Source organism: Stegostoma tigrinum, chromosome 9 (genome assembly GCF_030684315.1).
Source record: "Stegostoma tigrinum isolate sSteTig4 chromosome 9, sSteTig4.hap1, whole genome shotgun sequence".
Lineage (NCBI taxonomy): Eukaryota > Metazoa > Chordata > Chondrichthyes > Orectolobiformes > Stegostomatidae > Stegostoma > Stegostoma tigrinum.
In genome coordinates this window covers 80605336-80618634 of record NC_081362.1, presented here as the reverse complement: position 1 = coordinate 80618634, position 13299 = coordinate 80605336, and the positions used below count along the sequence as shown (strand labels likewise).

The window sequence follows — 13299 nt, the reverse complement described above, 5'->3', positions numbered from 1 at the left end:
TTTGAAATAAGTCTGATTACATTGTTATTTCACAGCCCAACCTGAAAAAGACCAACCTTTTTCCTAAATCACACTAACTGGCAGAAAAACACTCTTCTTTCTCCCAAGTACTGCAAATTTAGAATGATCCCCTATATCATCTACGTATGCTGCAATTGGTGCCTTAGCAATTTTGATTTTGAGAACCAAAAAATACTATGACAGCTTTAACACTTGCCAAAGTACTAGATTACTAAGCAGAGCATAAAATTTAAACAAAGTTCACATTCAGACAACTGATTAAGTAATACCTGCTTATGGTGTATGAGTTGCTTTCGAATTTTTCTTGAATATAATCGGTCAAGACTGCTGCTGCCTTTGGTAGTTTTGCATGAACCCTGTGACTGAAGATTGTTATTGATGAAGCTCCACTGGTTTCCTAGAATGGATAGGAAACTCCAGAACATTAATATGGTCTAAAGCCAAACAACGTTTACCTCAGAATTCAAAATATTCAAGACTGGGCTAAATTGCATTATTCCATCTGGTCTACTGGCACAATGCACTTATACACTGCTTCTGCACTGCACCGCACCACAGAAGGACACAAAAATACTGCCTTGTCCTATCAATAACTACCAAAACTTTTTATTACAGCTGCACAGAGGCAAACCAATCTGCAATGTGTAATTAACTGACTTATCAAAATACTGGCAAATGCAATGCAGATCATTTGACTCTAAGTTTTCAGCAGACAGGAGAATCCCAGAAAGCAGGATAAACTGAGCAAACTGAATGGGAAATTGAATTTACTGCAACTTTGTTATGACATATACCTGTCAGCATCCGTTCTCTGTCTTTACCATTTAATGGCTTTTTGGCCGCAGCCACTTCATCTTCAACGCTTGCAACATAGTCCAACAGCCGAGATACAAGCATTACAACCCAACTGACCATTGGGATGTCCAGCACACCTAGAAAGTTGAAAATAAAAGGAAATAAATGAGGCGTAGTAAGACGCTAAATTTTCCTACACTTGAAAAGGCCTGAAAGCAAAATAATTTCCAAATGTTCTAATCTGAAGAGTACATTTTAGGTTTCAGTCCAAGGGCTGACTAGAATCAGATTTTTAACCAAAAGGAATGCTTATGCAGAATATTACATGACTAACTAAACAGCAACAGGATTCATGAAATTCACTGGGTCAAAATTCTGGAATTTCCTCTGATTACCATCAAGACAATGACTGGAGTGTTTTAAGGAGACAGTTAACCAGCATAGTTTTCCCAAGGAACTTGGGGGCAGGCAACTATGTAAGTGGCCAATAAGTACATTTTAAAACAAATTTTAAAATCCTTGTTAAGCAGTGGTTTTATGTAGATGAACAATTAAAAGCTGACCTGAAAAAGAAACTTCACTACAAGATATACTTACAAATGACACATTCTGTTCAAAAATGAATTATTTCAAGGGTTATATTAAAATATAACTATATGCCTACCCTCTGTACGTCTGTATGTTGCCATTTGTGGTTGCAGAGATGATAATAAATTATCCAAAAGGTTCAGCAGGCCTTCTAAGACCCCACTGTTACTCAGCGATCGCTGACCAAAGCAGGAAAGTAACATGAAAACCCTGGAACAAAAAGGCAGGAATGAAAAGCATCAATTATAAGCTCACAGAAGTAGCAAATATGATCTAAATAATTTTTTTGGTTTGGCATATATCAAAAGCACGATTTTGAAGAAGCATAAATTATTTAAGTAGCTCGGATTTTCAACAAGTCTTTACACGGTTCAAATATTAGGACTGAAGAAAAATGCTTTTTTTAAATGAGTACGGAATGCTTTAAAGAAATTAAGTTTATGTAAGGTTTTATGTAACTCTAATTATTTCATTCAAATTTACATTTATGTGCTATATAGTACACATGGTGATGGTTGAACCCCATACCCACCTGTCCTGTGGGAAGATGAGATGTTGTTCAGAGTTATAAAGCTCTTGTAAAACATTGGACAGGAATTGCCCCCACCACCTCTCACCACCACAAAGCTGCACAAGCAACAGTCCAGCGTGCAATCGGATTTTTGGGGTACCACTGATACACAAATGTTTGAATAGTTCTTCACAGGCCTGTGCATGGAATGTGCTTTGAAGAACTGCTGGCACAGCATGACCTGCAAGTATTTTAAAAATGCATAAATATACCATTAACAAAGAGATAATGAGCACTGGCATAACCAACTTCATACAATACATCTAAGATTTTATTTCTATCATTACAGACATTTTATAGAGCAATATTGTCTGGATCTCCTTTTTCTTGAAACGAACGGATGTATGGCGCTAAGTAACAAGTTACTTAAAATTACTCATGAAATGTCAAAAGTTATTTGTTTCTACTGTTACATTCATACAGTAACACAGTCAACAACGTGGAAACAGACCCTTTGGTCCAACTAGTTCACACTGATCAAATGCCAAATTAAACTAGTCCCACCTGCTTCCATTTGAACCATATCTGTCCAAACCTTTCCTACTCATGGATGTATCCAAATGTCTTTGAAGCGCTGCAACTGTACCTGCATCCACCACTTCCTCTGGCAGTTCACTCCACACACCAATCACTGTGTAAAAAAAAGTCCCTCATATCGTTTTAAAGTCTTTCTCCTCTCAATTTAAAAATACATCCCTAGTTTTGAACTGCCCCACCTTCGGGAAAAGACCTTTGCGGTTCACCTTATCTAAGGAGGTTTATAAACCTTTATAATGTCACCCCTCAACCTCCTACACTCTGGGAGAAAGGTCCCAGCCTACCCAGTCTATTTTTGTAACTTGAACCCTTCATTCCTGGTAACATCCTGGTAAATTTTATCTGAATGCTCTCCAGTTTAATAATATCTTTCCTATAACAGAGCAACAGACTGCACACGGTACTCCAGAAGAGGCCTTACCAACATCCTGTACAACCTCAACACTGCATCCCCAACTCTGATACTCAAAAAGCTACAGGCAATGAAGGCAGGCTTTCTAAACACCTTCTTAACCACTTATCTACTTGTAACCTAAACGCTTAGGTCTCTCTGTTCTCTAATACTATTCTGGGTCCAGCTATTAATCATACAAGTCTTGCCCTTGTTTGTTTTACCCAAATGGAATATCTCACATTTACCCAAATTTAACTCGGCCATTCCTCAGTCCATTGGCCCAAGTGATCCAAGATTTCTTTGTAACCCTAGATAACTCAAAGTAGGAACTCATTAGAATTTGAAGCCTGCTTCAGAATAAATTGAATCAAAAAAATGAATCAGCACCTGGCTCAAATATCCAAACTGGCCATTAACTTATTAAAATCTTTTAACTGCCATTTCAAAATACATATCAAACAATGTACCCAACATTGTTCTCCAATGGGTCACTTCTTTGGCAATGCAATAAGTAACTTAATAAGGAATTCCCAAAAAATGCCCGAAAGATACCAGGCCAAGCAGCAGAGGTGCAGGAAAGTTTGACGTTTCGGGTCGGGACCCTTCTTCAGAAATGGGGGAGGGCAAGGGGATTCGGAAATAAATTGAAGACAGGAGGAGGCAGATAGAAGATGGATAAAAGAGAAGATAGGGTTAGAGGAGACAGACAGGTCAGAAGCAGGTTCAGAGCCAGTGAAGGTGAATGTAGGTGGGGAGTTAGGGAGGGGATAGGTCAGTTCAGGGAGGACGGACTGGTCGGGGGGGCGGGGACTAGTTGGGCTGGTTTTGGCATGTGGTCAGGGGAAGGGAGATTTTGAAGCTTGTGAAGCCCACATTGATACCCTTGGGCTGCAGGGTTCCTTCTAACTTGCACTAGAGTTTTCTCTGCCCCACCAGGTGATTTCGCAGTATTACCAATTCATATCTCTGCCGAGTTTTCCAATGTTTCAGTTTTCACCCATGCTGCTAAATCATAGTAAAGTATGGTCCTTTTTTAAATAGTGAAATTTCGAGTGTAATGCAGCACCTACAGAAAATCTGTAAATCCGTTTCAATTTGAACATTCTTCCAATCCCAACATGGGATGTAGACATGGGGATGAAGACAGCATTTATTATCCAACCTAATTCCCAGAGGACAGTTAAAAGTTAAAAAATACAGCACTCCCATGAGAGATCATTCACTGCACATTAAGTTGGAGGACAACCAGATTGTGTGTCAGGCACACTACTTCCATAACTACCACTTACCTGCAACTAGGTCCTGCATGCAGTCATCATAAAGGTACAGTGGCATCTTTAGTGAACGAACATTTTGGTAAAAACCACATAATTTCTTGAATTCATCAATGCACTAGAGTTCTCCGTAACACCCAATATGGGTTGGTTTTTCCTGAACAAACTTTCTGGCGCGAACTTTGGAAATACCGTATCATCTCCAACCATTCAGTCATCGTCAAATATTTCTCAATCCGGGGATAAATGGCCACAATTGTTTCTAAAAATCATTCATGGGATGAGGGAATGACGAGCAAAGCCAGAATTTGTTGCCTGTCATAACTGCTCTTGCGAACACTGAAGGTAAACAATATTTCTGGGATCTGGAGTCACATGGTATAACTAACCAGGCAAGGACAATGGATTTTGTTTCCTAAAGAACATCAGCACACTAGCTGGGTTTTTATAACAATTACATTTTGTGGTTACTATTACTGAGACTAGATTTCAACGCCAGACCTTTTTAGAAATGAATGTAAATCCACCAAATACCATGGTGCAATTTGAGCGTACATCTCCACAGGAGTCAGTTGTGTCCAGGATTAACAGTGACATTACAAACTATTTGGAGGCACACACATTTTGCATGCTTATGGAGGCAAAATTCTAAAATGGCTACCTTTATAAACAGGGGTTGTATTCTCTATGCACTCCATTTTAATGCCACATAAATGTGGCAAACACTAAACTACATTGTGGTGTGTCACCCTTCAGAAGCATCAACAATTTACAAAAGGCTAATCTCAAGATGGCTACACTCATCTACATCATCCTACAAAATGTCTTAAGTGTGCCAACACTTCAAAGTTCAGATAACATTACAAAGCAGCTAACAAGCTCGTAACAAAACCGAAATAATACTTGCAAGTGAAAGTGGGATAGTGCAATGGGTTCTTTCAATGCAAGGGGTTTTAAGTGATGACAACATCTGCTTTGCCGTACCATCTGAATAGGCTAACAATTTATATTTGATGAGAATCACATGGTCAATGTCATCTAAGATTTGTATATAATTATATCTTTCCAACATTCCAAAACTCTCACTACTTCTGCCTTCCTAGTCTCCAACTACTGAATGGTACTTAACCCACTGATATAGTCACAGAAAACAATGGTTGCACACTCCCTGATAGTCATTTAGTTCAACACAATATACTTTACAGGAGCGCTTCCAAAACTGAAAGGTAAAGAAACACCCACCACTGGACAAATGTAAAAGGCTCAGTAATGTGTCCAGAAGGTATCGGATGATTGTGCGCAGTTGCTCTGTAGAAGAATTCTGTATTAATTCTGTTGAGTCGTATGTTTCTGGCAGAGTTTTCCTGCTGGATCCAAGAGCCACCCTAAGGCGTTGCACAGCATGATGGGCCAAGTTGAGCTGAAGCTGCAACTGAATGCAGTCTTGATATGCCGAAAATACTTTACTATCCTCTTCGACTGCTTTGTCTGGCTTCCGTAGGAAGTACTGAGCATTGTTAGCACTATTCAGTGGAGGAAGATCAATATTCTGCAGCAAAGTTTCCAGCCTATGGCAAGCGAGGTTATATCTGTTGAAGCAAATTAAAATTGATGAGTCTACTTTACTTAAATCCAATCAAAATCATACAAGCTATAAATTCTCACACCAAATAGACAAAGGATTTAATTTGTGATCACATTTTTTCTTTCATTAATGAGGGAAATCATTCCTCCTCGGCCACAAGAGATTACTATTATCATTACGGAGAATAATTAACAAAGAAAACCATAATAAAACGTACAGTAATAAACAATTAAAACTAAAATTAAATATCTTAAAAAGCTGACTTTCTCCTCTCGACCTTCCTCTCGGAGGTAGGGATTCAGAAAGGCTAGCAACTTTCTAGTACTTTGGCTAACTGACTACCTTTCAGGTGCAGTCACAAATGGCACACTAGTGTGAACAACAGAAATCAAGCCTACCCTCTGAACATATTTCCAAGCAGAAAGCTCCAGGCAGTCAAAGACATAAATCTGCTTTTCATAGTCCAATTACTGAAGCATCTGTCTCTTTGCTGCTGTCAGCACACACAACAGACCTGATGACTTATGGCTTAAGTCAGGGCATGAAATCTAAAACTTTCACAACTCTGAATGTATATGACAGACACATAATTGTTCACTGAATTCTTATGCTGCGTTTTTCCTCCAAGGAGTTGAAATCATCTTCTCGCAGCTCTAATTCTGTTCAAACTCGGTTTGTAGTTGAACCTCACTTTCAATCAGAAAGCATTGACAAAATTAATTTTACAATTTTTCAAATGCTGTTTACAATTTGTTTCTATCATAATAAGGTTTGCTAGTTGTAGCTAGGATCAAGAAGAAATATTCTGTAAGCTAAGAAATGGTGAAGCAATTAGGTTTTCTGCTCCAGATCATTATAATGCAATTGATGCCGATCAAATCACCTTGTGAAAACAATTTGCAAAGACAGCAAACATGGTTGGGATACTCCATATCTCATGATTAAACCCAAACGTGGTTCATTATGAGTGGTCCTTCAATGGGAAACTATAAGGTCACTAGCAAGAACAGATGCATGCCCCAGCACAAATCATTTGCAAAAGATCGATATGGAAACAAAACGACAGACTTTACTTGCGCCTACTAAAATGAATAAACTAACCTGCACTGTATATCTTCTTGAAGAGCTACCATCATTGTTAATTGCTGTTCCATTTCTGGCTGGCTTGCAGAATCACTTTCACCTTTTAGAGGGTCATGAATCAACTTGATTTCACTTTCCCAAGGTAAGATGTAAGTGTGCCCATAATACAGACCCAGTGGTATTTTAGCTCTTGCATTTGTGCTTCCATAACGCCCAATCACTGTAATCTGCAAAGCAAATGGGAAGATTTGGTTTAAAAAAGTAATAAAGAATTTAAGTAAGAGCAAAATGCTTTAAATACTGGAAGAACTCAGGAGGCCTGGCAGCACCTGTGGAGAGAGAAACAGTTAACATTAGGTCCAATATGACTCTTAAGAACTGATCTCAAAACGTTAACTGTTTGTCTCTCTACAGACCAGCTGTGTTTCTCCAACATTTTCTTTCTATTTTATATATAAAAATACTTTAACTCACATAGATTGCATGTGAAAAGGAAATATTCAAAACTCCAAACAATTGCTCTGTCATCAATTTATCTCAAATCGAAAGTTCTCATCATCTTTGGTCCTGTAACACTCATGGTATCCTGAGCACTATTCACACCGTGTTCCCCAAGTTAAAAAAAGATTTTTGTGGACATTGGAACCTCGTTTTACTCTAAATAGAGAGTCAGACCTCAATCTTCTCAAAAGCTGTCCACATTCATACACACAACTTATCCTTTTTCACCCCTATTACAACCCTTTTTCTACTGAAACCCTCACCCAGGCCTCTAACCTCTGGATTCAACCACTGTAATGCTCTCATTACAGGTTACCACTCAATCAACTTCAACTTGCCAAACTCTCCTACCCCACATAGAAGTGATGGCTGAATAGAAGTCTATGTTTTTAAGCAATATTAAAACCTGGTTTTGCCAGGCATCACAATTTAAAATTCTCATCATAAGTGTTCAAAAATCGTTTCACAGCCCCACCCCATCCCATTTCCAGAACTTTCATCAGTCTTTCCCAAGAACTTGGATCACTCACATGCTGAAATTAATTTGATCCTCCAAGTTGTCTTCAGCTTTCTGTGCTCAGAAATTTCCCTTCCTAAACTGTTGCATCCATTTTTCCTTCTCTAAAGATTCTACCCAAAACCAATCTCCTCTACAGAGGTTTTAATTATTGTAATTATTCCTTTTGAAGAGTACCAGTTTGTCAGAGCACATTTTTGGGAGGCACATCGAAATATTTATTTCACTTAAAAAGGTACCACGTACATTCATATTGCTCTGAAGGAGGGATATTGGACCCAAAGCTGCCCTCTCTCCACAGATACTGTTAGATCTACTGAGCTTTTCCAGCAATTTCTGTTTTTGTTTCTGATTCCAGCATCCATAGTTCTTTGGCAAAGATAACAAGGTGTACAGCTGGATGAACACAGCAGGCCAGGCAGCAGAGGAGCAGGAAGGTTGATGTTTCAAGCCTAGACCCTTCTTCAGAAATGGGGGAGGGGAAGGGGTTCTGAAATAAATAGGGAGGGGGATAGACGATGGATAGAGGAGAAGATAGGTAGAGAGGAGACAGACAGGTCAGAGAGGCGGGGATACAGCCAGTAAAGGTGAGTGTAGGTGGGGAGTTAGGGAGGAGATAGGTCAGTCCAGGGAGTATGGACAGGTCAAGGGGGTGGAATGACATTAGTAGGTAGGAGATGTGGGTGCAGCTTGAGGTGGGAGGAGGGGATAGTTGAGAAGGAGGACAGGTTAGGCAGGCAGGGACAAGCTGGGCTGGGTTTGGTATGCGGTAGGGGCAGGGGAGATTTTGAAGCTTGTGAAGTCCACATTGCCTTCCTTCTCCTCTGATGCTGCCTGGCCTGCTGTGTTCATTCAGCTCTACACCTTGTTATCTCAGGTTCTCCAGCACCTACATTTCCTATATCTCCATAGTTCTTTGGGTTTGTTTTTGTTAAGTGTATTTGTTGTTTTCATGTAGTTTAACAAGGTACATACCTTCATGAACCTGCAAACAGGTGGAGGCAGTAAATCATGAAGAATCAGTGAGTGTGTACTAATATCTGTCGCCACCACTAGACGTCTTCCATCCACTTCTTCTCCCAGAGTCCAAATGTCAATTGATAAAGATGCCAAATCACCACAGGTTGGAATCAATATATCAGTTAAGAGTATTGGTCTCCCAAAGTCCAGCGTCACAAACCGTCGAGCCCCTAAATCAGAAAAATAAATTTAAACAAAGCAAACGTTTTGGTTACAAAATGACAAACATTCTAAGGATATGTAGGACAATAAGGTTTAATTATTAGTATGGGTACAATTAATATTTTGTTGAATGGGTGACAAGATTATGTAGCAGATTACAGCATCTTGGAAATGTGCAGAACAGCCAATCTATTAAAGTTGCACTGTCATTAAAATTACTCCACTTGCTTTCATATCTTTCTCTCAATGCTCTCTCTCTTTCATCATGATTTTAAATTTTTAAGTAGGGCACTAATAATTTAACTGCTAAAGGTAGCAAATACTTCCGTTGCAAAAGCAGGAAAGTCCAGTAACAGATTTCAACCAAGATAGCTAGCAGAGCATGACAGTCAATTTTGCTATCTCTGGCCAGAGAGGAAAAAATAGCTCAGAATTCATATTTCTAACAATCAGTTTTTGAATTCCTGTTGGAAAGGAATGCTAATACCCTTGAGGTAATGATGTTGTCGAGTTTAGCAGCGAGGCACTTCAAAATCAAACAGCCTGCCTACATTGTCTGTTTCATTCTCACAAAAACGGCCATTTTCATGAAGCAACAAGACATCGGGCACTTGGAAAAAACAAGAGTAAATACACACAGGGAAGACGAAAACAGCTGATAAAAGTCAATGCTTTATACAGCTCCAGACTACTGCAATACAACAATTATAACAAAAGGTTTATCTACCTGAATGCATGCGTTCAATGATAATAGATTGATGTGGTGGAGGCTGAAGTAGGTGAGAAGCATGAGAAATTGCTAGAGCGAGACCAGTTCCCAGAGAACTCTGAAAGATAAAAAAAATTATTGCATTAACATCCAAAAATTGATAAATTAAATTAAATAATGCAAAAAATCCAGCACATTCACTTCTGCTTCATTTACAAAGGCAACATGCAAACCCCAAAAATATTTCTGGCAGCAAAAGGTCAATCAAGACAAGAATTAATTATGCTTGCCCACTGAGTAGTATAATTTCATGCATTACGCATACAAAATGTGGAAGTAAAGAATTATGCACAATTTGCACATTCAGTACATTACAATTCACAAATTAACCTTTCGTTTATTCATTGCAAAGTGACAAACGTCACAAGTGGCACTTCCACACTGCTGAAGAGCTGTCGCATAAGAAAGTGCTTTTTCTACATTGGACAACCTAAAAATTATACACAGTACACTAACTGAAGCCTGATTGTGTATTGTTTAAATTTCTTGTTTACTCACTACTGTATATTCCTACTTATAAAACCCAAAATGCTACAGGCCTTTTCAAATTGCACACATGTCTCTGAATTATAAATTGGAAGTCCAACAGGATTCAAAAAAGAGGCAATCAGCTCAGTTTTTTAGCATGTGGTTCAGGTCAATGCCAACATCTTGGGTTCAATTCCCATCCAACCAAGGTAAACACAGGACCAGAGTCTTTCACACTGCCCTTAAGGGAGCAGCAGCAAACTACTACTGACAAAAATTGACAAGAAAAAAACAGCTCAGGCTATAGCAGCAATGAACTAAAGGCACACCTTTGGGTAGAGCATACTGCTCATCTAAACCATTCACAGATAAATTTGCATTCCTAGGCAACAGCCAGATTTCTATCCAATGTATAATACAGAATATGTGACTGCACCAGAAACAGTGCAAATAATTTTACGAGAATATTGTCTGAACTGGAAAATTTCATTTATGAGGAAAGCTTCAATCAGCTGGGATGTGGAACAGCAGGGGCCGAACACTTGCCTAGTGGAAACATATAAAATCATAAGGATTTCCACCAAGTAGATAAGAAAGCCCATTTCCTCGTGGTTTAAGGAACATGGAATTAAGCGTAATGACTACTTCACAGCTGGCACTGACATGATGGGTAAAGTCGCATCCTTCCATAAATTTCTTTACTTCAAATTTTTCTTCTAAAATCCATTATATTAGATTAGTCAGCAAATCGTCATATTGGTCTGCCTAAATCCAAATACAAAATTTAAATCAACATGAACAAAGTGAGTCTAGCACCTGCTACAGAGATACACCATTTGTTACTATTCGCCATCTGAAGTTAACACTTGCAAACACTAATCATTTGTTTCTCACCCAAAACATTTCTAGCTATGATGCTACACAGCACTTATTACAAGGTTCCCGCAAAACATCTTGAAATGCCTTGCAAAAATCCATGTTAAATCTAATCAGTGAGTTAATTCAACTAATTGCAAAAGGCAGTCAGTTTTTAAAAAAGGTTAATTGGAATTGTGCACAATTGATATTTAACAGATTTTAAAAACCAATATATTTAAATATGCACAGGAATTTGAAAAATACATACGTTAGTGGGATACTCCCAAACATACCGTTTTGGACTTGTTGGTATTTTTTGAGTGAATGGCCACAGTGACAGGATGAGGATCAATAACTGAGCCAGGAAAGAGCTGGGCTAACTCTGCACTGATTGCTGCAGAAACTGCTTCATTGGGAGGTGTTAATGGCGGAGTCATGAACAATGGTGTTGTTTTTGGAGTGGGTGGAATGACATCGGCTGGGTGTATGAAAAAGCCAGGTGCTGTGGAGGCACTAGAAGGCACAGAGTTGTGAATAGGTCCGACTCCAGGTGCTGACGCTGCTACTGCTGCTGCCGTAGTCTGATGCAACTTGGCTTCCAGCTTGGCCTTCTGTTATATTTAAGAAAAAGAGTAGTCCATTAAACTACTTTATTGCAGTGGGTCACCAATTATAAGTTAGAAAAAAGCGCAAAGAATGAGATTTGGTTTCTCGAATCTGAGTTTGTGAGAAGAAACTACCTCTGTTATCATCTATAGTCACACTAGGGTTCCCCATGATCAACAGTAATACAAAACTACTCATTTCATTTGTGCATCAGAATGTCACTAAACCTATGATTGATTATAAAGAATAAAACATGCCTTACATAAAAAGGAAGATAAGGTAAAATTGTGGCAAAATTTTAAGAACGGCTTCCATAATCAACAAATACAATTAAAATAGCACCACTTACCTGCTGCTGAAGTTTTAGCAACTGCTGTTGCTTCTCCTGCAGAACCTGTAGCTGCTGCTCTGCTGAGGCCATTGCATGAGAGAGGGACTGAAGGGCAACTTGAGCTGCTGAACTCAGGGCCGTTGAGGCTTCTCCTACTGTGCCAGTTGTAAGCCCACCTACTGCTGTTGTAAGCCCAAAGCCAGTCACTAAACAACAGAAAAACAGAAACATCTGCAGTTAATTTTTAATAATTATTTTTCTTACAAATCAAAATACAAATTATGTTTCAAAAGATGAGTAAAAACAGATTGAAAATGCTAACTCAATGTCACTCTAGGGATGATGCCAGACCTGCTGAATTTCTCCAGCACTGTGTGTTTGATTTAGGGTCCTGCTTAAATGAACTGCTGGCAACAACTAGGATACTGCGGTCCACTACACATTTTCTTCATCATTGAATATTAAAAAAGCAATCCAATTCTGTCAACTACATGGCCACTTAGCTCAACAGAGACCATTTACATCCACATACATTTCAGTTAAATTTAACTAGTGAAGCAATATGGATGGAACTGATAATAAGAAGGGGATGATCACCTTGATGGGAATGCACTATTGGCCCAACAGTCAATGGGAAACAGAGAAGCAAATATGTAGGGAGATCTCCTATCTGAGAATAACAGAGTTACACAGTAGGGGTTTGTAACTGTCCAAACATAGACTGGGGCTGTCATAGTGTTAAGGGCTTGGATGGTAGAAATTTGTGAAATGCATTCAAGAAAATTTTCTTTATCAATATGTAAACGTACTTATTCGAAAAGGAGCAAACTCTACCTTCTCATGGGAAAAAAGGCAGGGCAAGTAAACTAGGTGTTTGCAGGTGAGCACTTTGGAACCACTGACCATGATTCTCTTAGTTTCAAAACAGTTATGGATAAGGATAGGCCTTGTATAGAGGTTACAGTTCTAAATGGGAACAAAGCTAATTTTGACAGCATTTGACATGGACTTTCAAAAGTTGATTGGGGTTGGCTGTTTGCAGGTAAAGGAATGGCTGGCAAGTGGGAGGTTTTCAAAAATGAGATAACGAATGTTGAGAGACAGTATGTTCTTGTCAGAGTGAAGGGCAATGCTGTTGGCATAGGTAACATCGGATGACTAGAGATATTGAGGTTCTGGTCAAAAAAAAAAGACAAACTGCCAGAGAAAACGGTGAAGG

At 38.9% G+C, this 13299-nt stretch overlaps 1 protein-coding gene across 9 annotated transcripts in view; it reads right to left on the bottom strand.

The window, feature by feature from the left end:
• The window catches only part of birc6 (baculoviral IAP repeat containing 6), a 231075-nt gene that overhangs the window by 130763 nt on the left and 87013 nt on the right, over positions 1-13299 (bottom strand). For 8 of the 9 annotated variants that reach the window (XM_048536940.2, XM_048536945.2, XM_048536946.2 and 5 more), the window contains exons 24-33: positions 12099-12286; positions 11437-11754; positions 9776-9875; positions 8842-9056; positions 6867-7075; positions 5423-5769; positions 1937-2156; positions 1481-1614; positions 816-953; positions 291-418 (exon numbers count right to left, since the gene is read on the bottom strand). In XM_048536940.2, coding sequence (XP_048392897.1) covers positions 291-418; positions 816-953; positions 1481-1614; positions 1937-2156; positions 5423-5769; positions 6867-7075; positions 8842-9056; positions 9776-9875; positions 11437-11754; positions 12099-12286 — 1997 coding nt within the window. The remainder of the gene's footprint in view (positions 1-290; positions 419-815; positions 954-1480; positions 1615-1936; positions 2157-5422; positions 5770-6866; positions 7076-8841; positions 9057-9775; positions 9876-11436; positions 11755-12098; positions 12287-13299) is intronic. The other variant, XM_059648683.1, reaches the window with a different exon arrangement.